The sequence below is a fragment of the Littorina saxatilis genome, linkage group LG14 (genome assembly GCF_037325665.1).
Source record: "Littorina saxatilis isolate snail1 linkage group LG14, US_GU_Lsax_2.0, whole genome shotgun sequence".
Classification (NCBI taxonomy): Eukaryota; Metazoa; Mollusca; class Gastropoda; order Littorinimorpha; family Littorinidae; genus Littorina; species Littorina saxatilis.
Genome location: NC_090258.1, coordinates 6490470 through 6513360, shown reverse-complemented (window position 1 = coordinate 6513360; position 22891 = coordinate 6490470). Strand labels below are relative to the sequence as shown.

Genomic DNA, 22891 nt, shown 5'->3' with positions numbered 1-22891 from the left:
AGAAGTATCAAATAAACTAACTCAGACAGTTATGATTTTCAGACCTCACGTTGTGAACGCGGTGTGGCTGGCGGAGTGCTTCAGACAAGGACAGCATGTCGGTGAAGAACAGTTTCTGTCCCCTCATCTCCTGGTGTCGGAGCTGGAACTGCCCAAGTTGCAGGTGTCAAACAGGTATGTACAACTAATCTTCTTCTTCTTCTTCAGCGTTCGAAGACGGTTGTGTCTATATTCTTTGGCCCGTGATGTGGACAACGTGGGCTGCGTACAATTGATCAAAAGCAGCTACTTGCAGGGATGGCCAAATCGTCCGCCGAATCGCCAGGGGCGAGTACAAAATCCGCCGGGCTAGTAGAAACCGCTTGGCAACTCGCCCGGCTAGCCATTGAACATTATGATCCAAAGCAACACTTTTGGTTGTAATATCGAGTTTCAAAGCCAGATAAACACTTCAGATGCAGCAACTGTGGTATGTACCGGGCCAGCAAAATTTCTGGCGGGCTAGTAAGTTTCTTGATCTTACTAGCCCGGTTGATGAGTTAAAATTTTTAGATTTGACCATCCCTGTACTTGTTATCTAGATGATTGGATTGGATTGGATTGGATAAGATTTATAGTCCAGTGAGGTTACCCTCATGGAAATTCGGGCTGCTTTCTCCCTGGGGAAAGCGAGCTGCCATTCAATATACGGCGCTACCCATATTTTATTTTATTTTTTTCCTGCATGCGTGTATTCATGTTTCCTGAGACTTAATGCCGTGTGAGATGGAATTTTTTTTACTTTATTCCAAGTCCCACGGGTATTTGATGGACATTTTTATCTATGCCTATACAATTTTGCCAGGAAAGACCCTTTTGTCAATCGTGGGATCTTTAACGTGCACACCCCAATGTAGTGTACACGAAGGGACCTCGGTTTTTCGTCTCATCCGAAAGACTAGCACTTGAACCCACCACCCAGGTTAGGAAAGGGGGGAGATAATTGCGGCCTGACCCAGGCCTGAACACGCAACCTCTCGCTTCCGAGCGCAAGTGCGTTACCACTCGGCCAACCAATATATATATACCGTAAAAGTCGACCTATAAGCCGCGACTTTTTTTTCCTAAATGGACCCCTGCGGCTTATAAGGCGGTGCGGCTTATGAATGACTTTTTCTGAATCAGTGGCGTGTATCCGATTTCGCTCAGTGACCTAGTTTCCGGAAGTTGGATCGCCGCTGTGTAATGGCCTTGAATCAGCTGTGTTTTCCTCAATTCACTCACTCACCTTCTTTTCGGAAGTTTGAAGCATGACAATAACTCACACAGTAATGGGTTGGCATACACCGGTTTTGATCGATCACTTCGCATTGCTACTACAGAGAACAGCAACACGCACATCTCCTAAAACAAAGCAACGTACAACTGACCACGATGCCGAAAACACGGAGGCAGGCCTATGATGCAGCCTACAAACTTGCAGCCATAGACTTGGCTGTTGAAAAAGGCAATCGCGCTGCTGCTCAACAAATCGGCGTCAATGAAAGCATGATTAGGCGTTGGCGAAAGCAACGAGGCGAACTTGTGAAATGCAAGAAATCCACAAAAGCATTCCGTGGTTGCAAGGCACGCTGGCCCCAATTAGAAAACGAAATGGAGGACTGGGTCAACACACAACGTGCGGATGGTCGCGGTGTTTCAACTGTTCAGCTTCGTCTGAAAGCACGCACCATTGCAACACGTCTGAAGATAAGACGACTTCAAAGGCGGTCAATCTTGGTGTTGCCGATTTTTGAGGCGCAAAGGTCTGTCACTGCGTGCACGTACAACTTTGTGCCAACAGCTGCCGCCAGACTTCCAGGAGAAAATGATGTCATTTCGAAACTACGCACAAGAGCAGGTAGCTGAGAATCTGATTGGCCCACAGAACATCATAAATATGGATGAGGTTCCGTTGACCTTTGACCTTCCATTGACACGCACAGTAAACAAAAAGGGCGAGTCTTCTGTGGCACTGAAAACAACGGGACATGAAAAAACACACTTCACCTGTGTTTTGTCGTGCACGGCTTCGGGTGAAAAGCTTCCGCCGATGGTGATTTTCAAGCGAATCACAATGCCGAAAGAAAAGTTTCCGAGGGGGATCGTCGTGCAGGTTAACAAGAAGGGGTGGATGGATGAGAAGATGATGGACACCTGGCTGACAGAATGCTATGGGAAAAGGCCAGGGGGTTTCTTCCGTCGCACTAAAGCTCTGTTAGTCATGGACAGCATGCGTGCACACATCACTGAGAAGGTCAAAAAGTCAGTCACTGCCACCAACTCTATCATCGCTATCATCCCGGGTGGCACAACAAAGTACCTGCAACCCCTCGATATCAGTGTGAACCGGCCCTTCAAAGTGGGGATGAGTGGGAGAGGTGGATGGTGGATGGCGAGAAATCATTCACAAAGACTGGCCGCATGCGTAGAGCAACCTTTGCAGATGTGTGCCAGTGGGTCCTGAAAGCTTGGGATGCTGTCAAAAAGTCAACGATCATCAACGGCTTCAGAAAGGCTGAGATCATCACTGGAGCAGACGACGCGACAGACAACACGACAGCCACTGACAGTGAGGCCGAGAGTGACACTTCCGGTGACTCTGTGCCAGAAGCCATTCTGAACTTGTTCATCTCCGACACTGAGGAGTCCGACTTCAGCGGATTTTCAGCATCAGATGTTGAGTGATTTACAGAACTAACTACAGGTGCTGTGTGCAGGACGAGAGGACAGTTTGATAGTCCAGAGTTCTGTGAATCACTCAACATCTGATGCTGAAAGTAAAGTGCAAAACTGACAAGAGGCGAAGCCTTCAAGGCTCACGTAAGAAATCGACAAACAGTAACACAAACTCAATCACTCCGTCACACATACACACACACACACACACACAGTAAGCATTGGTGACACTGTGCAAGAAAGAGAGACACTAGATCTAGATCTGTCTGTCTGCATGTAGCCTACTTACAGACACGACTGCCAAATAGTCTCGGCCCGCTCAAAATAACAATGACCGAGACATTCCTTCGCGTGACGTCTAACCCTCTTACGCCATAATGTGACGTCTTCAAATGACGAAATGTTAAAGTTTCTACCACAGACATACACATGCACGCACGCACATACGCACGCACGCACAGACAGACAAAGTTACGATCGCATAGGCTACACTTCGTGAGCCAACAAGTTAGCCGGTTCGTTTTTGTGTGTGTGTGTTTTTTTTTCGTTGACTTTCGATGTTTCTTGACTTGAACTTTGCTTCTAGGCGCGGCTTGTATGCCGGAGCGGCTTGTGTATTGATTTTTCTGAATTTTTTTTAAAAATCGGGGGGTGCGGCTTATACCCAGGTGCGTCTTATAGGTCGACTTTTACGGTACATGATGTACACATATTATGGATGTAAGGTTAGAAAAAAGTAAAATACAAGCAAGAAAAAAAAATGAAATCACACACACAAAACTCCTCCCAAATCAGAGGTGTCTTGTGGTCTTTTAAGTCACATTGTCTTTACATTCTAGAGTACCTAACATAATTCACGATAGAATTCTCACGAAGATGATGCATGTGGTTTGACACACTGGTCTAAACTGTCTCTGGCGTATGACGCTGCTGTAAAATATACAGTGGAACCCCCCTTTTAAGACCTCCAAAAGTCTGAGAAAATCAGGTCTTAAAACGGAGGAAGTCTCAAAATGGGGGTAAAGATACAAAGGCTATGAACATGAAGTCTGAGAAAAAGGGTCTTAAAAGGGAGGGAGTCTTAAATTGGGGGGTCTTAAAGTTAAAAGGGGTGTTCCACTGTCTGCCTGAATCTCAAAGGACATTACCAGGGAAAGGAGAAGGAAGCTGTATTTATGAGTTTTCACTTTTACTGTCATTCAGAAAATTACTTGGAGGTAGCAGACGAAGTGTTCAGCACGGCAAACCAGCAGAACCATCAACTTCATCAGCAGCAGCATCAACCACGGCCAAGGAGGTTAGGAATGGTGGGGATGACGATGATGTCGCTCAGCTTCTCAGTCAGTACATGGACCAAAGTGAGTGTTCGTGTGGAGAAGAGTCGTTATTGATTCATTTATTGTCAGTGAATCTGATCTGAATGTTTTAACATTTCTAATTTTAACATTATTATGTTTAATCCACAAACGATTGAACTTATTGAGTTGTCAAATGCTAGAACATCACATCATGGTATGTTGACTCATCAAAAAGTTACTCTGAAATTTAGTATTATTAGAAAGCGGTATGATATACATTTTCTGGTGTCATTTTTTGTTGCACTTATTGATTTGGTACTGAAAATGGCGGATAAGTGATTGAAAATCAGAGTTAGCATAGGAGCTATAATTTTAGCTGTGTGGCATTTCAGACAAATTGTTTGTGGATACATGTACTGTGAATGAAATTTGTTGGCATTTTGATACCGTTGATAAAGAGTTTCAAAATCGTAGTAATAATAGCAGTTTCCAATGTTACTTTGCAGGCACTAAACAGGGCGACACGACAGCACAGCCTGTCGATGAGGTTGATGGCAACACAACAGCGTCGACAACATCCAGGCAGGGACGAGAGTCCACTATCACTGATGACAATAGTGACACTACTCAAGATCCTGATGGTAAGTTCTTGCTAGGACAGTGTACCCCCCCTTTTAAGACCTCCACAAATCTAAGAAAAAGGAATGGAGATCAATTTATCCCCAAGTATGCTAGTACAAGGGTCCAGCAGACTTTAATTGTGTGTGTGTGTGTCTCGACTTAACAGCTTATTGCTGGGAAACTACTGGGCGCAGTGCGTTCAAAAGTTGATACACTAACTTGATAATAGGTCCGATTGATAATGTTACCTGGGACCTAAATGCGAAATAAACCACAAAAAAACGACTTGGCGGCGGGGGGAATTCGCGGAGCCACAGCCAGCCAGGCAGTCTCATAGAACAGCCGAACGCGTCACACATTGACGAGAAATATAGCGTCATAAAAAGATAACGTCACGGTCAAAAGTCTTTGACGTCTTTTTCTCTCGCGCGGTGTGTGTGTGTGTTCATTTTGTGCACATATGTTAGTGTTACTGTGTGTGTGTGTGTGTGTGTGTGTGTGTGTGTGTGTGTGCGTGCGTACACGTGCATGAGTCTGTACTCGTGTGTGTGTGTGTGTCTGTGTGTGTGTGTGTGTGTGTGTGTGTGTGTGTGTGTGTAAGAGAGAGGGAGTGAGGGAGAGAGAGAGTGTGTGTGTGTGTGTGTGTGTGTGTGAATGTGTGTGTGTGCATTTTCACTGTGATCAAATTACAAATAAAAGAGAAAGGCCAGTCACCACGCACATCCTCGGCTTGCATGCAATGTATTTATATAGCAAAGGGAATGCCTGTAATTCACACAGATCAATCACTTGGTCTTAAACGTGCACAAGACAAAAACTTTCATACTGGGGGAGCGAGCCAATCTGAAGAGTACTCGGGTCCAGCGCGAGCGTTTTTTATAGAATGTATGAACAGAAATTCTGAGAAAACAGGGTCTTAAAAAGGGGGAGTCTTACACTGGGAGGGGGGGGGGGGGTCTTAATTAAAAGGGGGGTTCCATTAAGTTTCTGTTATATGTGTTCATTTTCCCAAACAAGAATTGCAATCACACTCTTATTTTAATTTGAAATTTTATGGAATGGAATACGGGTTAGTGCATTAGGTTCACGCTTGAAAAGGTTACGCAGCTGTTCTTTCTCTATTCTGTGTTTTCGGTAGAAAAAAAATCAACACAGTACTGAAGCAAGCTGTTCAAGTGTGTTTTCCATGAATGGAAATAATTATCATGGAGATATTATAGCTAATACTGGTGTGTTTAATGTTTAGAAATAGAGCTAAAACTGGTGTGTTTAATGTTTTAAGATAGAGCTAGTACTGGTGTGTTTAATGTTTTGAGATAGAGCTACATGTAGAAACTGGTGTGTTTAATGTTTTGAGATCTAGATAATACTGGTGTGTTCAATGTTTTGTTGACCAAGGCTCCCACGTTTCCAGGAATGTGTAGATCTATGGTCTTCCTAAAAGATACATGTACGATTATCTTTACAGGTGACACAACAGTGGCAGAAGCAGGAATCTTTGGAAGAAAAACCTTTGTTTTTTTCGATTTTCCTGATGTAGAAGCTATGGTGGAGAATGTCACTCAAGCAGGAGGTAGGAACTAGTGTGTGTCTGTGGGTGTGTTTGTGTGTGTGTGTACGTGCATGTGTGTGTTCACATGTGTATATGTGTGTGTCTGTCGGTCGATTTGAGTTTGTGGGTGGGTGTGCATATCAGTTTACTTATCGTCGTCGAAAAAACTGGAATTTTGGCGCAACTCGATTCTTGGTGATTTTGATGTTTTTGAGCTGTAGACTAAGTGAATCATTCTCCATAAAAAATATTCTCTTAAATATAATTGACAATGCATGATTTAACATTGTTCTATCTTTCTGTCCTTACCAGGAACGAATATAAAGTAGTTAACACTATTTCATGATAAAAATAATCAGTTTTGTCCTTCTGCTGAAAAGCGGTTTAAAACAAGTTACGCCAAACTTCCACGACAACGACGATATGTGCGTATGCAGTACATTTACATATGTCAGAAAGAGGGTGTATTGGAAAGGACCACTGCGTCTAGATATAGCATTTCCAGCTTTGCAAATGAAGTAATTTGTACAGGTCGTGGGTTCGAATCCCGGCCACGTCTGGTGGGTTAAGGGTGGAGATTTTTCCGATCTCCCAGGTCAACGTATGTGCAGACCTGCTAGTGGCTTATGTGTACACTCAAGCACAAGACCAAGTGCGCCCAGAAATTGAGAAAAGATCCTGTTATAGAAACACAAAAATACCAAGCATACATCCCCTGAAAGTGGCGTATAGCTGCCTAAATCGCGCAGTAAACGGTCATACACCTAAAAAAAAAAATATATAAAAAAAGTGTATGTGGGAGTTTCAGCCCATGAACGCAGAAGAAGAATCTCCCTCACAGCTGGCATCTAGATGTTTTATAGTGGGAGGGGGGGGGGGGGGGTCGTCTCAAAACGGGGGTTCCACTGTATCTGTGTATAACATTGTCAGTGACGGAGTCGGTGTACTTACAGGTGTGTGCCTGAAGGATTTCCGGCGGAAGGTAGCAGACTACGGAGTTGTTCCCCTCTTCAGCTGTCCTGTGGAACAAACAGTGGGAGAGGTGGTCACGGATGCCTGGCTGGTATGTTTTGAATAACTTTGCCTCATCAACAATCTGTTGCAAATGAAGGCGCGTAGAACATTGATGTATCTTTCCCCCAGACGATCTTGATTTTTTCGAGTTTTAGTCTTATCGTTTAGGTTTAATAATCACATGGAAGAAAAGTGATGCCAGGTGACGAGTTTGTTCTCATAATAACACTCAAATGATGTAGCTTTTCTACATGGCAAGTCCCAAGAACATAAGTTGGTCTGCCTGTGTCGTTGATATTGAAAGTCTGCCTAATGTGTGGAATCATATTGCAAGGTGGTACCGGTACTTGTTCATATGTTTCTGTCTTTGCTCTTTGATTTTTGGGACTGTCACTGCTAATGCTGAAATTTGTATTACCTTTTTTCCAGCAAATGTGTCTACTGTCAGAGGAGTTGCTGCCAGTTAGCGGCAGTCCCTTTTTTCAGCCCATAGACATTGACGACTCGACCAGGCCCTTGGAAGGCTGTGTGCTGTCTGTAAGGTAGGTTCAGACCTGGGAATCCATACGATTTTGTAGTATTTTGCACGCATGATTGTCTAGAATACGATCAGTATGGTCAGTGGGAAAAAAATACAACGAGAAACATTCCTTGACTATTCTTCTGAAGCCGATAAAATATTTTGACACATGATTACAGTTTTTGTCAGTAAACATTGAAAGAAGCATTTGTTTTAAATGTTTTGGTAAACTTAATTAACGATGCGACGAACGCGTGTGAAGCATGTTTAAATCATTGATGTTCAAATGCTGTGTGGAGTACGCTCATTTTTCTGAAGATACACTAAGTTTGTTTAAGAATACTCCAAGTGCAAAACTGGGGTTCCCAGGTCTGTAGGTTGTTATCCTGGCTGTCTGTCTTGTTTGGTTTAAGATAATTATATAGTTATAGTCTGACTGATACTCAATGTGGTAGCCTTCCTTACATACATAGAAGATGTGGAGCAGGCAGGCTTTAATCCAAAAATCTGTTAGTCTGTCTACTACTACGTCGAAGGGTCTTAATTTTCTTATAACACTGTCTTTTTGTTTTAATTTCCAGTGGTTACACAGGGGTGGAACGAGACTGCCTCATCCACATTGCCGACAAACTGGGAGCAGTGTAAGTCGTCTAAGCTAGTGTAATTTTAAGTAACTGCATTTTTATCACGTGCATTGCTGATTTGAATTAAGTCCTGTTCAGAAAAAAGACAAGTTTTCGCTTATTTTTGCTGGTTCTTCTTCTTCTTGTCGTTCGCAATTTTGCTGGTTCTAAATGACTGTGACTTTGAATTGTGTTTAACAGTGGAAGCAGCTAAGTTATTAATGGGGATAGACAAGATGGTACGGGGCATGAAAGGGAAATGTTCTCAGAGTTAGTTTGTTTGTGCATGCTTGCAGGTTCATGCACCGTTAGCATGTGTGTGCATGCACTGTTGCCAGTGTTGGCAAGCATAATATTTATTTGCCAGTGCAAACGTCTACAATATATGCATCTTAAAGTTTAACATTTTGTGTCTGTTTTAAAAACTAATAAAAACGAAGAGATGCATTTTGTGCTCAGGTGAAAGTATTGGTATGAAAGATGAAAGTTTTCACATTCATATACATGGGTTTTCATGAACAGATGTCAAGAGTACTTCTCTCGGAAGGCTACCAAAACTCTGCAGGCCAGCACACACCTCATCGTCAAGGAAGCCAGCGGTCAGAAATACACTGCAGCCAAAAAGTGGAAACTGCCAACCGTTTCACAAGAGTGAGTGTCCTCTATGTAGTATTATTTCATACCTTTTCCTTTCGTTCCGTGCTGCTTTTGTTGAGTCACTTGAGAAAAAGTGACTCTATGTAATCGGTCAGTGTTAGTCTGTCCGGCCGGCCGGCCGGCCGGCCGGCCGTAGACACCACCTTAACGTTGGACTTTTCTCGGAAACTATCAAAGCGATCGGGCTCATATTTTGTTTAGTCGTGACCTCCAATGACCTTTACACTTTAACGATGGTTTCGTTGACCTTTGACCTTTTTCAAGGTCACAGGTCAGCGTCAAAGGAAAAATTAGACATTTTATATCTTTTCTCGGAAACTATCAAAGCGATCGGGCTCATATTTTGTTTAGTCGTGACCTCCAATGACCTCTACACTTTAACGATGGTTTCGTTGACCTTTGACCTTTTTCAAGGTCACAGGTCAGCGTCAAAGGAAAAATTAGACATTTTATATCTTTGACAAAGTTCATCGGATGTGATTGAAACTTTGTAGGATTATTCTTTACATCAAAGTATTTACATCTGTAGCCTTTTACGAACGTTATCAGAAAAACAAGGGAGATAACTAGCCTTTTCTGTTCGGCAACACACAACTTAACGTTGGGCTTTTCTCGGAAACTATAAAAGTGACCGGGCTCAAATTTTATGTGAACGTGACTCATTGTGTTGTGAATAGCAATTTCTTCCTGTCCATCTGATGCCTCATATAATATTCAGAACTGCGAAAGTGACTCGATCGAGCGTTTGCTCTTCTTGTTTCCCTCTGTGTTTGTTATTCCTGAAGAAGCCTCTGTAGGTGAAAATTTGATTTAGTTTTGTATGTGCTGTCATTGTATTGGTGAGTACAGAATTCTTTTGTTTTTCAAGAACAAGAAGAACAAGAATTTATTCCGCCATATAGCATAACAGCCATTGGTATTTTGTATTTTGAACATCATTCTAGTTATTTTTTGCATGGCTAAAACAACCAACGAGGAAAGGTTGGCTTTGCAGAAGTTGGTCGTGCAACTTTGTGGAGATTTATGAAAAAGTTTAGGACAGATAACAGTTTGTAACTGGTAATAATGCAGTGGTTGCGCTAATTTTTGTGTGAACTGGTATTACCTGAAAGGTAAGAGGTATAAATACACCACCAGAAATCAGTCCGTTGATCATGGCAGCTGGTCCAGGTAAGTTGTCATGGCAGCTGGTCCAGGTAAGTTGTCATGGCAGCTGGTCCAGGTAAGTTGTAATGGCAGCTGGTCCAGGTAAGTTGTAATGGCAGCTGGTCCAGGTAAGTTGTAATGGCAGCACAGTAGCTTTATGTTGATCATGGCAGCTGGTCCAGGTAAGTTGTCATGGCAGCACAGTAGCTTTATGTTGATCATGGCAGCTGGTCCAGGTAAGTTGTCATGGCAGCTGGTCCAGGTAAGTTGTCATGGCAGCTGGTCCAGGTAAGTTGTCATGGCAGCTGGTCCAGGTAAGTTGTAATGGCAGCTGGTCCAGGTAAGTTGTAATGGCAGCTGGTCCAGGTAAGTTGTAATGGCAGCTGGTCCAGGTAAGTTGTAATGGCAGCACAGTAGCTTTATGTTGATCATGGCAGCTGGTCCAGGTAAGTTGTAATGGCAGCACAGTAGCTTTATGTTGATCATGGCAGCTGGTCCAGGTAAGTTGTCATGGCAGCTGGTCCAGGTAAGTTGTCATGGCAGCTGGTCCAGGTAAGTTGTAATGGCAGCTGGTCCAGGTAAGTTGTAATGGCAGCTGGTCCAGGTAAGTTGTAATGGCAGCTGGTCCAGGTAAGTTGTAATGGCAGCACAGTAGCTTTATGTTGATCATGGCAGCTGGTCCAGGTAAGTTGTCATGGCAGCACAGTAGCTTTATGTTGATCATGGCAGCTGGTCCAGGTAAGTTGTCATGGCAGCTGGTCCAGGTAAGTTGTCATGGCAGCTGGTCCAGGTAAGTTGTCATGGCAGCTGGTCCAGGTAAGTTGTCATGGCAGCTGGTCCAGGTAAGTTGTCATGGCAGCTGGTCCAGGTAAGTTGTCATGGCAGCTGGTCCAGGTAAGTTGTCATGGCAGCTGGTCCAGGTAAGTTGTAATGGCAGCACAGTAGCTTTATGTTGATCATGGCAGCTGGTCCAGGTAAGTTGTCATGGCAGCACAGTAGCTTTATGTTGATCATGGCAGCTGGTCCAGGTAAGTTGTCATGGCAGCACAGTAGCTTTATGTTGATCATGGCAGCTGGTCCAGGTAAGTTGTAATGGCAGCACAGTAGCTTTATGTTGATCATGGCAGCTGGTCCAGGTAAGTTGTCATGGCAGCACAGTAGCTTTATGTTGATCATGGCAGCTGGTCCAGGTAAGTTGTAATGGCAGCACAGTAGCTTTATGTTGATCATGGCAGCTGGTCCAGGTAAGTTGTAATGGCAGCACAGTAGCTTTATGTTGATCATGGCAGCTGGTCCAGGTAAGTTGTAATGGCAGCACAGTAGCTTTATGTTGATCAGAACAACTGTCATATGCATTCAAATATTGGATTGGATAAGATTTACAGTCCAGTGAGGTTACCCTCATGGAAATTCGGGCTGCTTTCTCCCCGGGGAAAGCGAGCTGCCATACATACGGCGCTACCCATATTTTTTTTTTTTTCCTGCATGCGTGTATTCATGTTTCCTGAGACTTTATGCCGTGTGAGATGGAATTTTTTTACTTTATTCCAAGTCCCACGGGTATTTGATGGACATTTTTATCTATGCCTATACAATTTTGCCAGGAAAGACCCTTTTGTCAATCGTGGGATCTTTAACGTGCACACCCCAATGTAGTGTACACGAAGGGACCTCGGTTTTTCGTCTCATCCGAAAGACTAGCACTTGAACCCACCACCTAGGTTAGGAAAGGGGGGAGAAAATTGCGGCCTGACCCAGGCCTGAACACGCAACCTCTCGCTTCCGAGCGCAAGTGCGTTACCACTCGGCCACCCACTGACAATATTGTAGTTGATAGTTGTGACTGTAACATATTGTTTTGTCAATAACAAATGTTCCAACATTTTACCTTTCTTGTTTTTTAAAAGTACTGACATTTTGACAATTTCTGTTTTGCTGTTTTCTCATTCAAACCGATAAAAAAAATGGTTATTGCTGGTTTACACAGACGCTGAATAATGTCTGTAGTTCAGCTTTTTTGTGTTTTCTCATAAAAGCCAGTAAAACAACGGATGTTTCTTGTGAAGGCAAACACTGAATAACGTCAGTTCTCACTCTGTCCACGTAGTTCCACTTTTGACTCTACAAGGGGTCAGGAGCTTTCTGTTATCTAAAATCGTAAAAAAAACTTTTTCAGTGTAGCACAATCCCTACAGCATCATTCAGTATCCAGAGCATTCAGCTGTTTTGATTTTGGCACTGTAAACTTGTGTTAAAATCAGATAATAATATGAACAAACTTGTTTGTGTCTTCAGGTGGCTGTTAGCCTGTGCCAGATCTGGAAAAAGGGAAAAAGAAGAGAAGTTTGATGTTGACAACATTAACGACACCAACACATCACAAATATATCAACAAGAACCTCCAGCAGCCAAACCAGCAACGTCCAATGCTGGAAAAGGAGGATCAGAAGCTGTGACCAAAAACGCCACCAAGCCTGAGATAGCTCAACCTAGTCCACATTCCAAACCACAAAATGTATCTCCGGAGGAGTCCAGTTTCCAATCCAAACAACCAAGCAGAAGATCCACAATCAGCAAACATCAAGAAACAAACAGCGCAGATGCCAAGACACACAAGCAAACAGAACTGGCACCACCGTCTTCGTCCGCCGATAGCGTCAAGAGCATTCCTGCCAGCAGCACCGAAAAAGTCCCATCATCTTTGGCGTCTGATCACGAGCGGAACGACCTCGCCGCGATGTCATCGGACGATGTGAACAATCCCATGGGTTCGGTGAAATCTATGGTACAGCAACAAGGGAAGTGTCCGTTGAGCCAGAAGGAAAACCTGACCGCGACAGTCAGGATGAAAGGAGGGCTGGCCACTACGCCTGTACGAGGGAGGAAGGGTTGTCATGGTAGAGTTGAGGTGAGATGTCTAATAATGCTGCAACAGTGGAACCCCCTTGTTCAATCAATCAATCAATCAATCAATATGAGGCTTATATCGCGCGTATTCCGTGGGTACAGTTCTAAGTGCAGTGATTTATTTATTTATTTTTATTTTTATTTTATGCAATTTATATCGCGCAGGGATTTATTTATGCCGTGTGAGATGGAATTTTTTTACACAATACATGATTGAACATAACTGTTGGTAAAGTTTCCATGGGGAAAAAACGGTAAGAAGAAAATTAGGGTAAGTTAACATAAAAGTGAAAACATAACCGTCGATAAAGTTTCCATGGTAAAAGAACGATAAGAAGGTTTACTGAACCATGATCATAGAAGTACAATTGCAAACAAAAGCTCACTGTTTAACTGTGTGCACCAGGTCGGTTTGAACTTGCATCATTTGCTTGATTACAGGAACTTCAGCAGCAGAGCCGAAAACCCATCCTCTCTCCTGGCCTGGAGAGTCCCAGTGTGTTCCTTGCACCTGGCTACAGACCCAACTTTAACCTCAAGGTAAGGCACAACACTGTGGACATGAATCTCTTTGCCTACTTTTGTCCCGTCTTGAATTAGCCCTGCGCATGCGCACGCACGCATGCACACACACACATGCACACACACACGCACGCACACACACACACACACACACAAATACGCATACACACACACACACACAAATACGCATACACACACACACACACACTCTCTCTCTCTCTCTCTCTCTCTCTCTCTCTCTCTCTCTCTCTCTCTCTCTCTCTCTCTCTCTCTCTCTCTCTCTTTGCCTGCTTTTGCACTGCCTTGAATTAACCCTGTGAAAGAGATGTCATTTTCTGACAGAAGAGTGATAATTTGAGATTCACTTAGACTGAACCTCGCATGCGGCTATGTTGGCTTATTGCTCATCTTGAATTAGAAAATTAAGAAAGAAAGATTACTTCTTTGAATGCTCAATTTTTGGCAAGATGAAGCATTCACTAGAACATTGTCATTGATCTATTAACCCAATGCCCCCTGACAAAAAAATGGCAGGCAGCCTTCTAAATCCTGAGCAAAGGGAAACTACTCCGCACAACATGCACACATACAAAACAATTCATATAAAATCATAGAGTACTCACATTTATATAGAAGATGGCAGAATAACTCGAGAATACACTATAGTTTCATATGCAAGTATGTTCTGTCCACTTCCGATGTACTAAATGTTGTTTAAAAAAAAAAATCCAGCAAGTGTTCTTCAAAAACGTCCAACGTGTCAGCCTTACACCAATATATGTTGAAAACTCCCAGAAATATCCTCCCGAAAGTCCTGTTGTCGAATAACAACACCCAGATCGATGTCAGACTCATCCCCTTTCAAAGTAGAAAACCTTCAAAAGGCGTGTCAGAATCGTCATCTGAGTTCCCCATGATCGAACACCATACTTCTAAACCTTCGTTCAACGCCTTTTTGTCAGACAAAAAAATCTCAAACTTTGAAAATTCACAGCTAACACACTATCCCATCGATTCAAACTCTGCAAACGCTAGAATGAAGCAGCCGGAAGGAAGTGCATTAATCACATCCGGTCGCAAGGCCTTATGGGTAAGGCTCAAAGCGAAAGTGAAAGTAGGTGACCTAGTGTTTAGCGGGCCATGCCGGGCGTTTCAGGGATTTCATAGGGCACTTCCGGCGGGCCATGCCGGGCGGTTCAGGGGGCATTGGGTTAATCTTGGAAGTGGACGAACAAGATAAGCATGCAACAGATAAACAATAATGATTGACAAACAAACACTTACTTTTGGTGGTTGGGTCTGCTTCTTGAAAGATGGCAGGAAGCATATTCTTTCATTTTTGTTACGGACCCTAACAGAACAAAGAGAGTAATCACTTGTTTTTCATTTGCTAAGTCTTTTTAAACATTTATTTCTTGGATGCTTTTGTTTAAAATATTTTCAGAAGCATGCATTTCTGCAGAAATTTGCAACATTGCAACATGTTTTCATGTTTTCGGTTTTTGCAAATACAGTAAAACCTGAGTCTAGCGGACCCTTGTTGTAACGGCCACCTGCTACATACGGACAGTTTATCATGGCACGAACACGATTTCAACTATAACTAACCTTTAACGGACGGACACCTACCACTTACGGACGCGGACACGATTTTTCGGACCGTAGGAAGTGTAAACACTGTCACAAACGGACACTACGTACATGAAAATTTAAGTTTATTTTACTTAAGTAATTTTATTTAAGTTTTTACCTTGTGTTTTGTGTTGAAAAATAAATACATACTCCGGGATTGACAAAAAGTGTCTTGTACATTTTACGTGCTCTTTGTAAAATATTGCCCCGGCCCCTCCACCTGTGAAGAAAGGACACCTGTCTAATAGGGACACCATTACCATACCCCAAGGGTGTCCTTTAGAGACAGGTTTTACTGTACATGTATACAAATTGTTTTTGTGTGTGTTTGCAGGCTGTGTTTGAATACCTGAAGACACCAGAAGGTCCCCAGAAGGGACACGAAAGCCCGGTGAGCCCACTTTTTTAATTAACTAATTTCATTTAAAGACATTCTTGTTTCATACATTTTTAGAAAGGTATTGGACGGGCGCAGTGGCTAAGACATCGGCCTCCTAATCCGATGGTTGTGAGTTCAAATCCCGGCCGCGGTCGCCTGGTGGGTTAAGGGTGGAGATTTTTCCGATCTCCCATGTCAACTTATGTGCAGACCTGCTAGTGCATAATCCCCCTTCATGTGTACACACAAGCACAAGATCAAGTGCGCACGGAAAAGATCCTGTAATCCATGTCAGAGTTCGGATGGCGGGGTAAAAACGGTCATACACGTAAAAATCCACTCGTGCTAAAAAACTAAAACTGTGAATGAACGTGGGAGTTTCAGCCCATGAACGAAGAAGAAGAAGAGAAAGGTAATACCTTACTCATGCATGACGACACTGACACAGAGTGAAAGTGTCTCAGGGTCACCTGAGCAATGCTGTCAGGGATCTTAGAGGACATTTCAAATCAGTGTGGTCTATGCACAGATAATTTTCATGATGCATGCGCATGTGCATCACAAACATCAATCTAAATGAGAAAAATAAGATCGTACCTGTTGTGTGCTTGACAGCCGCTAGAAGAGGTGTTCCGACAATCACATGCACACGCACGCATGCTCGCGTGCACACACACACGCACACACACACACACACACACACACACACACACACACACACACACACACACACACACACACACACACAGACACACACACACACAGACACAATCACACACACACACACACACACACGCACTGTGATGATACCTGTTGTGTGCTTGACAGCCGCTAGAAGAGGTGTTCCGACAATCACACAGACACACACACACACACACACACACACACACACACACACACACACACACACACACACACACACACACACAGTGACACACACACACACACACAGTGACACACACACACACACACACACACACACAATGTGATGATACCTGTTGTGTGCTTGACAGACTCTAGAAGAGGTGTTCCGACACCACCTAGCAGAAGGTGTGAAGAACAGCTCTATGGCCAGGACAGCGGACAACCTACCTCCGTCTTCGCAGAACTCTCAGGTATATCTTTATTCTCTTCGCAGAACTCTTAGGTACAGTATATCTTTATTCTCTTCCCGTTTCCTCATGGCGTACAGTGGCACCCCCCTTTTAAGACCTCAACAAATCTGAGAAAATCAGGTCTTAAAAAAGAGGGAGTCTTAAAATGGGGGTAATTTTACAGAGGTTTATGTACAGAAAGTCTAAAAAAAAAACCACCAGGGTCTGAAAAAGGAGGAAGTGTTAAATTGATGGGGTCTTAATATGGGGGGTCCCCGCGTAACCTTGGTGATTTCTGCTACACATTACTGAAACATGTGTTGGGATGGTTAATGTTACCCCCCTCGGGTTAGGGGGAAGAATTTACCCGATGCTCCCCATCATGTCGTAAGAGGCGACTAACGGATTCTGTTTCTCCTTTTACCCTTGTTAAATTACATATTCTTACTCCGAATCACATAAAAGCATTGACGCAGTCTTACATGCTAAAGGTCTGAAAAAGGCTACCCGTCTTAAACAATTTTAAAGGGGAGCAACCCAACACAAAAAGTGTAAATACAGGCATGGCAATGACCACCTACCCGGGGAGTTACCTCCCATCCGGGTTACGTGACGTCACTTCCCCTGTAAACACCACGTGTAACTTCATACGACATTTCAGCCTACAGCAGAGAGGTCGTCGAAATTTTTGGCTCCGTGTGTGGCTGAGTGCTGGTGTTTGTAAGGACACCCACCGGCCGCCTAACCCGTCTTAACGGCTTGCCTTTACGTGTTTGGTGAGCTCTTTCCATTTTGGTCATTATTTTGACAAGAATGTTGTTGTAGTTGCTGACTTTTCGTCCGTTTTGCGGACTTGTGAAAAAATTTTCAGTAACGCATTTTGGGGCTCCGTGTTTGCTTGTCAGCTTGGCTGACGGCGAATGTGGCACGGCCTATATTTTGGTTAGGTAATCCTTATTTTACCTCTTTACTTGCCTTCTGCTTTGTTAGTTGGTAAGCGCTTCCCTTTTTAGTCATTAGTTTGACAGGAAGTTTGTTGTAGTTGCTAAATTTTTCGTCCGTTTTGGACTTGTTAATTTTCAGTAACTCTTTGTTTTGCCGCCTGTTGTCTGCGTCAGCGCGTCTGACGGTGAGATAACATGGTTAGGTGTGTGTCATTGGTCTTTCAGACCATTGGCATTTGTTGTTGTTTCGTACTAAGCATGTATAACCGCTTTGTCCGTTACTTATTCTGCCCCAAATGAATTTGGGGGGCAGTTTAGCACGTCTGTGACGTGTCTTGCTTCTTGCTTTCCCTCTCTTGGCATCGGAGCGCGGCGCTCTGGTGTCTATACCGTTTTGCTCTCTTTTTCCAGAGTTTCGCAGTTTGGGAGGGAAGATTGCAGCTTCACACGCCTTCTCCAGCGTTGTACTTCCGCCGACGGCGGGTGACGGCCGCTCTTTGGCTTCCTGTCGGCCACGGCTTTCGGTCGCGGGCCTTCAGCTGCGTCTGCTGCCTCCTTGGGGGGCATGGACGGTAAGTCGAACTGCTCCACTGGCTCTCGTGAAGCCACCGGACGCTCTCTTTTGAGCAACAGTTCTTGGTCGCAGGCTCACTACCTGCAAACTTCCTGCCCGTCAGGATATGCTGCTCGTCATAGTTCCGATCGTATAGCGAGTAGGGCTATGACTGAGCAATGGCGGCTTCCGCTTGCGGGAGTCGCGTTTCCGGGTTTACCCGGAGGCGAAGGTCAATCTGGCACACCCACGAAGGTCCCTGCTGGTGTCGACTGCAAAACTTCCTGCTAGTCAGGATATGCTGCTCTTTCTAGGCCTGATCGCACAGCGTGTACGGCCGTGACTGAGCAATGGCGGCTTCCGCTTGCGGGAGTCGCGTTTCCGGGTTTACCCGGAGGCGAAGGTCAATCTGGCACACCCACGAAGGTCCCTGCTGGTGTCGACTGCAAAACTTCCTGCTAGTCAGGATATGCTGCTCTTTCTAGGCCTGATCGCACAGCGTGTACGGCCGTGACTGAGCAAGGGCGGCTTCCGCTTGCGGGAGTCGCGTTTCCGGGTTTTCCCGGAAGCGAAGGTCAATCTGGCACACCCACGAAGGTCCCTGCTGGTGTCGACTGTGGACTGGCCTTCGGGCCACCGGGCTTCCGGCCCCAGTCCTCGCAGCAGACGCTGCCGCTGTATGCGGCTTCGTTCGTTGCTTAATCTTCTGCTCTTTCTAAGCCAGTTTGCATTGCTTACACGGCTGTGAATAGGCAAGGGCGGCTTCCGTTTTCGGGAGTCGCGCTTACGGGTTTTCCCGAAAACGAAGGTCCTCCATCCCGTGCACTCACAGAGGTCATGACTGGGGTTGACCGTTGACTGGCCTTCGGGCGTTCTGGCCTCGGCCTTTGTCATCGCAACAGGCGTTTCCGTTTATGCGGCTTCGTCCGTTGCTTTTCTGGCTCCGCCCGGAGTTGCTGTTCCTCCCCCTGCTGCTCCTATACGGAGGTCAGTGAGGAGGAACAGGATACGTCCTACGGACATCCGGACAGTCGTCATTCCGGTTTACCGGGAGCATAGGTCCTCCTTTGCGATTACACTGTGTGTCTCTACTGGAGTTGACCGCGGACTAGCCTACGGGCGTTCGGTCTTCTGTCCTCAGTCCACGCAACATTTGCTTCCGCATTGTGCGGTTTTGTCTGTTGCGTTTCCGGCTTTGTCCGGATGCTTTGTTCTTCTTCCTAACACTGTTAGCGAAGTGAGGAACATCGGCTGGCCTATGGGCATGCAGGCTTTCAGCCTCGGCCGGGACGGTAGTCACTTCACTGGTCGGGTGTTGCGTCTACTGTCTATTCAGTTCTGGTGGCTTCGGATGTTACCTCCTCTTTGTCTTACCCTCTTATGGGAGGGGTGAGACAGGACGGTTTCCGGTTGAACGGGTTTCCGGTTTTCCGGTTATCCTGTTCAGTAGCTTTCCACTGGCAACTGTGACTTCGGTCAGTGTCAGTTCTCTGGGCTATTCTGTTTTACAGGCTTTAGCCAGAGACCAGACACGTTCTGTCGAATCTCTCGGCTTCTCTCAAGGCCTCGATGGAGATTACTTCCAGTTTTTTTATGGAGGGACATTGGCTTCCTCTTTGGTTGCATTCAGCGATGTCGGACTTCCGTTCCGCGAAGGAGGAGTTTTTCCTACTTCCGGTTTGATAGTCACCTTCAATGTGGGTACCATCTTCCGCAGGTTTTGGCTGGCCATCTCCTACCGGAAGTGGTATCCACGGGTTCCGGTTCTGCTACTCGGTTTTCACGGGTCAGTTCCGGAACACGCACAGCCTCGGCTGTCTTCGGCTACACAGGCTTTGTCTTTTGTTTCTTCCTGTCATAGGAAGTTCTCTTGGCCGAAGCCGGGTCGGATTTTGCTGACGTCTTTGCTCTTCCGCGTACACCTTAATGGGAACGCAGGAATTTAGAGGAATTTGGACGTCAGTTTTTGGAATTTGCCTCTTTTTCGGGGATGATCGTCAGAGCGCTCTCGCGCTCTTTCCTGGAGTCACTGAACATTCCACGCTTAGTGTGTATCAGGACTCTGATGGCATCTCCACTCGTTCAGCCTGGCTAGGGCGAACGAAGAACAAAGAGGCTGTCCTCCCTTCACCTCTCTTTATAGTTGGGTGTAGGGAGGACTTGTTTCTCTCGCATGCTCAGGTCTCTGAGCAGGCTAGGAGGGACAATTGGGCTTTGACCGGAGTAGAGGGACCTGCTTTTTGAACTTCGGTGTTTTTACCAGAAAAGAAAAGTAGATCCCGTGGGATAGAGATCAGCGGATCTCTGACTTCTCTCTACAAGGGTTAAAGCAGAGCTGGCCTCCTCACGGGAAGCAGGCTCAGGCCTCGGGACGTTTTCAGCAGGCGGCCATTGGGCAGTCTCTGTCTGATTCTCGAGGATTAGATCTCCTTTGGGCAGGGAGAAGGGCAGCCTTAGCAGCAAGCCTCTCTCCCCAAGGAAGTGCCCCCGGTCACACCCCCCCCCCTCCGCCCTCCACTTTGGTGAGGGCGGGGCGGGTCTTCTCCTTGCAAGTTTTCATTGGATGGTCTCTGTACACAGCCAATAGTTTGTGGGAGTGGTGAGGTCGGGGGACTCCCATTGATCTAATGAGTGCATATTTGTTTATGCGTCAGCCGATCCTTTCACAGTGATCTAGGCCCATCAGCTCGAGCACCCGCTGAGGTCTCTTCTGGTCGGTGCTAGCGCTGTCCTTCGGTTTTACAGCTTCAGTCCTCAGTTGTGTAACAGCAGTTCAGCCACGGGCTGCTGCAGTGGCACTTCCGGTTTTACCGGAGAGGTTGTTTCTTTCACAGACCCTTCATAGGTACGTCTGAGTTTCGGAACAGCGGCTGACCTTAGGGCATCCAGGGTTTTTTAGCCTCGGCTGGTGCAACAGCCATTCCACCTGTGGGCGGGATGGTTGTTGTTTTCCCTGTTCTTGTGGCTTCGGACTTCGACTTCTTTCCTTTATTTCATCTTAGGCAGGAGATGAGATAGGACGATTTCCGTTTGAGTGGGGCTGCTGTTTTCAGGCTTCCCCGTTCTTCTCAGTTTGCCACAAGCTGCTGGACTTGGTCCTGCGCGTCTTTCGCAGAGTCTGACTCCGTCTTTCTCTAGCGATCAGACGTGTTCTGGTGTTTCGTCCAAACTTAAGTTGCGCTTGAGTTGGCCTCGGAAGTAACATTCAGTTTTTCCTGAGGGGACATTGTCTTTGGCAATGCTTGTTGGAGGAGTCATTCTTTGTGGCTTATCTCCTCTCTCAGGTTTTTGGCTACGAAGTTTACTTGGGGTTTTTGAATTTCCTTCATTTACCTTCAAGCAGACTGTTCTGTAACACTCTGGCTCTTAGTCATTGTGTTTTGGGTCACCGGTCACTTCAGCAGCAGTCGTCCGCGACAGCTGCTTCCAGTTTCGGCCGGAAGTAAGAGGTTCACTGGCTAGTGCACAGGCTACTGTCACGTCCGGTTCGAGCTTCGACTTACGCCAGCAGTCGTCCGCGACAGCTGCTTCTAGCTTCGGCCGGAAGTAAGAGGTTCACCAGCTAGTGCACAGGCTACTGTCACGTTCGGTTCGAACTTTGACTTATGTCAGCAGTCGTCCGCGACAGCTGTTTCCAGTTTCGGCCGGAAGTAAGAGGTTCACTGGCTAGTGTACAGGTTACTGTCACGTCCGGTTCGAGCTTCGACTTACGTCAGCAGTCGTCCGCGACAGCTGCTTCCAGCTTCGGCCGGAAGTAAGAGGTTCACCGGCTAGTGCACAGGCTACTGTCACGCCCGGTTCGAGCTTCGACTTACGTCAGCAGTCGTCCACGACAGCTGCTTCCAGTTTCGGCTGGAAGTAAGAGGTTCACCGACTTGGGCTTCACGCCATTCCTAAGTTTGATACTTTGGCGTGATCGTCTTATGGTCGCCGCGAGGTTTGTCCCTCACCTCACTGATCGGACTACCTTACGCATAGATCGTTTTTCGGTGCATGTGCATTTCCTTCCATCCGAAGGGGGGGGGGGCAGCTTGTCTTTCCCTCTCTACTCGGCTCGGCTTTATCCAAGGCTGGGTTCTCTTTCTGGGTCGCTTGGTCCAGGAGATTGGAAGAAGTGCTGGGCACACATTTCTGGCTCTCTGATGTCGTCTTTCGCAACTTTTGCCTGAGAGACATCACGACTGTCAATCAGGATAGTTCTCAGGTCCTTTTCTGCTTTTTGGCAGCGGGCCAGTTCCTGGCAAGGGTTAGAGTGAGTTAGTTTTTCTTTCTCACTGGGCCCTTTTCCTGACCTTTTGGCAGCAGGCCAGGTTTTTGGCAAGGTTTTAAGAGTGTGTTTGGTTTTTCATTCCCACCGCCTTGTTGAAGCTATCTGCTTTTATGTGATTCGGAGTAAGAATATGTAATTTAATCGAAAATTTTTAAGTAAATTTTCATTTCATTAATATACTTACCCGAATCACATAGTGTATTCCCTCCCGCCAACCCCGCATATGATTTTTTAGTCTATTAAGTCGTATGAAGTTACACGTGGTGTTTACAGGGGAAGTGACGTCACGTAACCCGGATGGGAGGTAACTCCCCGGGTAGGTGGTCATTGCCATGCCTGTATTTACACTTTTTGTGTTGGGTTGCTCCCCTTTAAAATTGTTTAAGACGGGTAGCCTTTTTCAGACCTTTAGCATGTAAGACTGCGTCAATGCTTTTATGTGATTCGGGTAAGTATATTAAT

The 22891-nt window shown here is 45.5% G+C and overlaps 1 protein-coding gene across 1 annotated transcript in view; it reads left to right on the top strand.

Annotated features, from left to right (window-relative positions):
• LOC138947006 (DNA topoisomerase 2-binding protein 1-like) overlaps positions 1–22891 on the top strand; it is a 79863-nt gene that overhangs the window by 19894 nt on the left and 37078 nt on the right. Inside the window, exons 13-24 of the mRNA XM_070318425.1 lie at positions 43–174; positions 3901–4055; positions 4502–4636; positions 6085–6189; positions 7122–7231; positions 7612–7724; positions 8284–8343; positions 8848–8976; positions 12424–13036; positions 13477–13575; positions 15524–15580; positions 16582–16683. Of these exons, the coding sequence (XP_070174526.1) occupies positions 43–174; positions 3901–4055; positions 4502–4636; positions 6085–6189; positions 7122–7231; positions 7612–7724; positions 8284–8343; positions 8848–8976; positions 12424–13036; positions 13477–13575; positions 15524–15580; positions 16582–16683 (1810 nt within the window). The remainder of the gene's footprint in view (positions 1–42; positions 175–3900; positions 4056–4501; positions 4637–6084; positions 6190–7121; positions 7232–7611; positions 7725–8283; positions 8344–8847; positions 8977–12423; positions 13037–13476; positions 13576–15523; positions 15581–16581; positions 16684–22891) is intronic.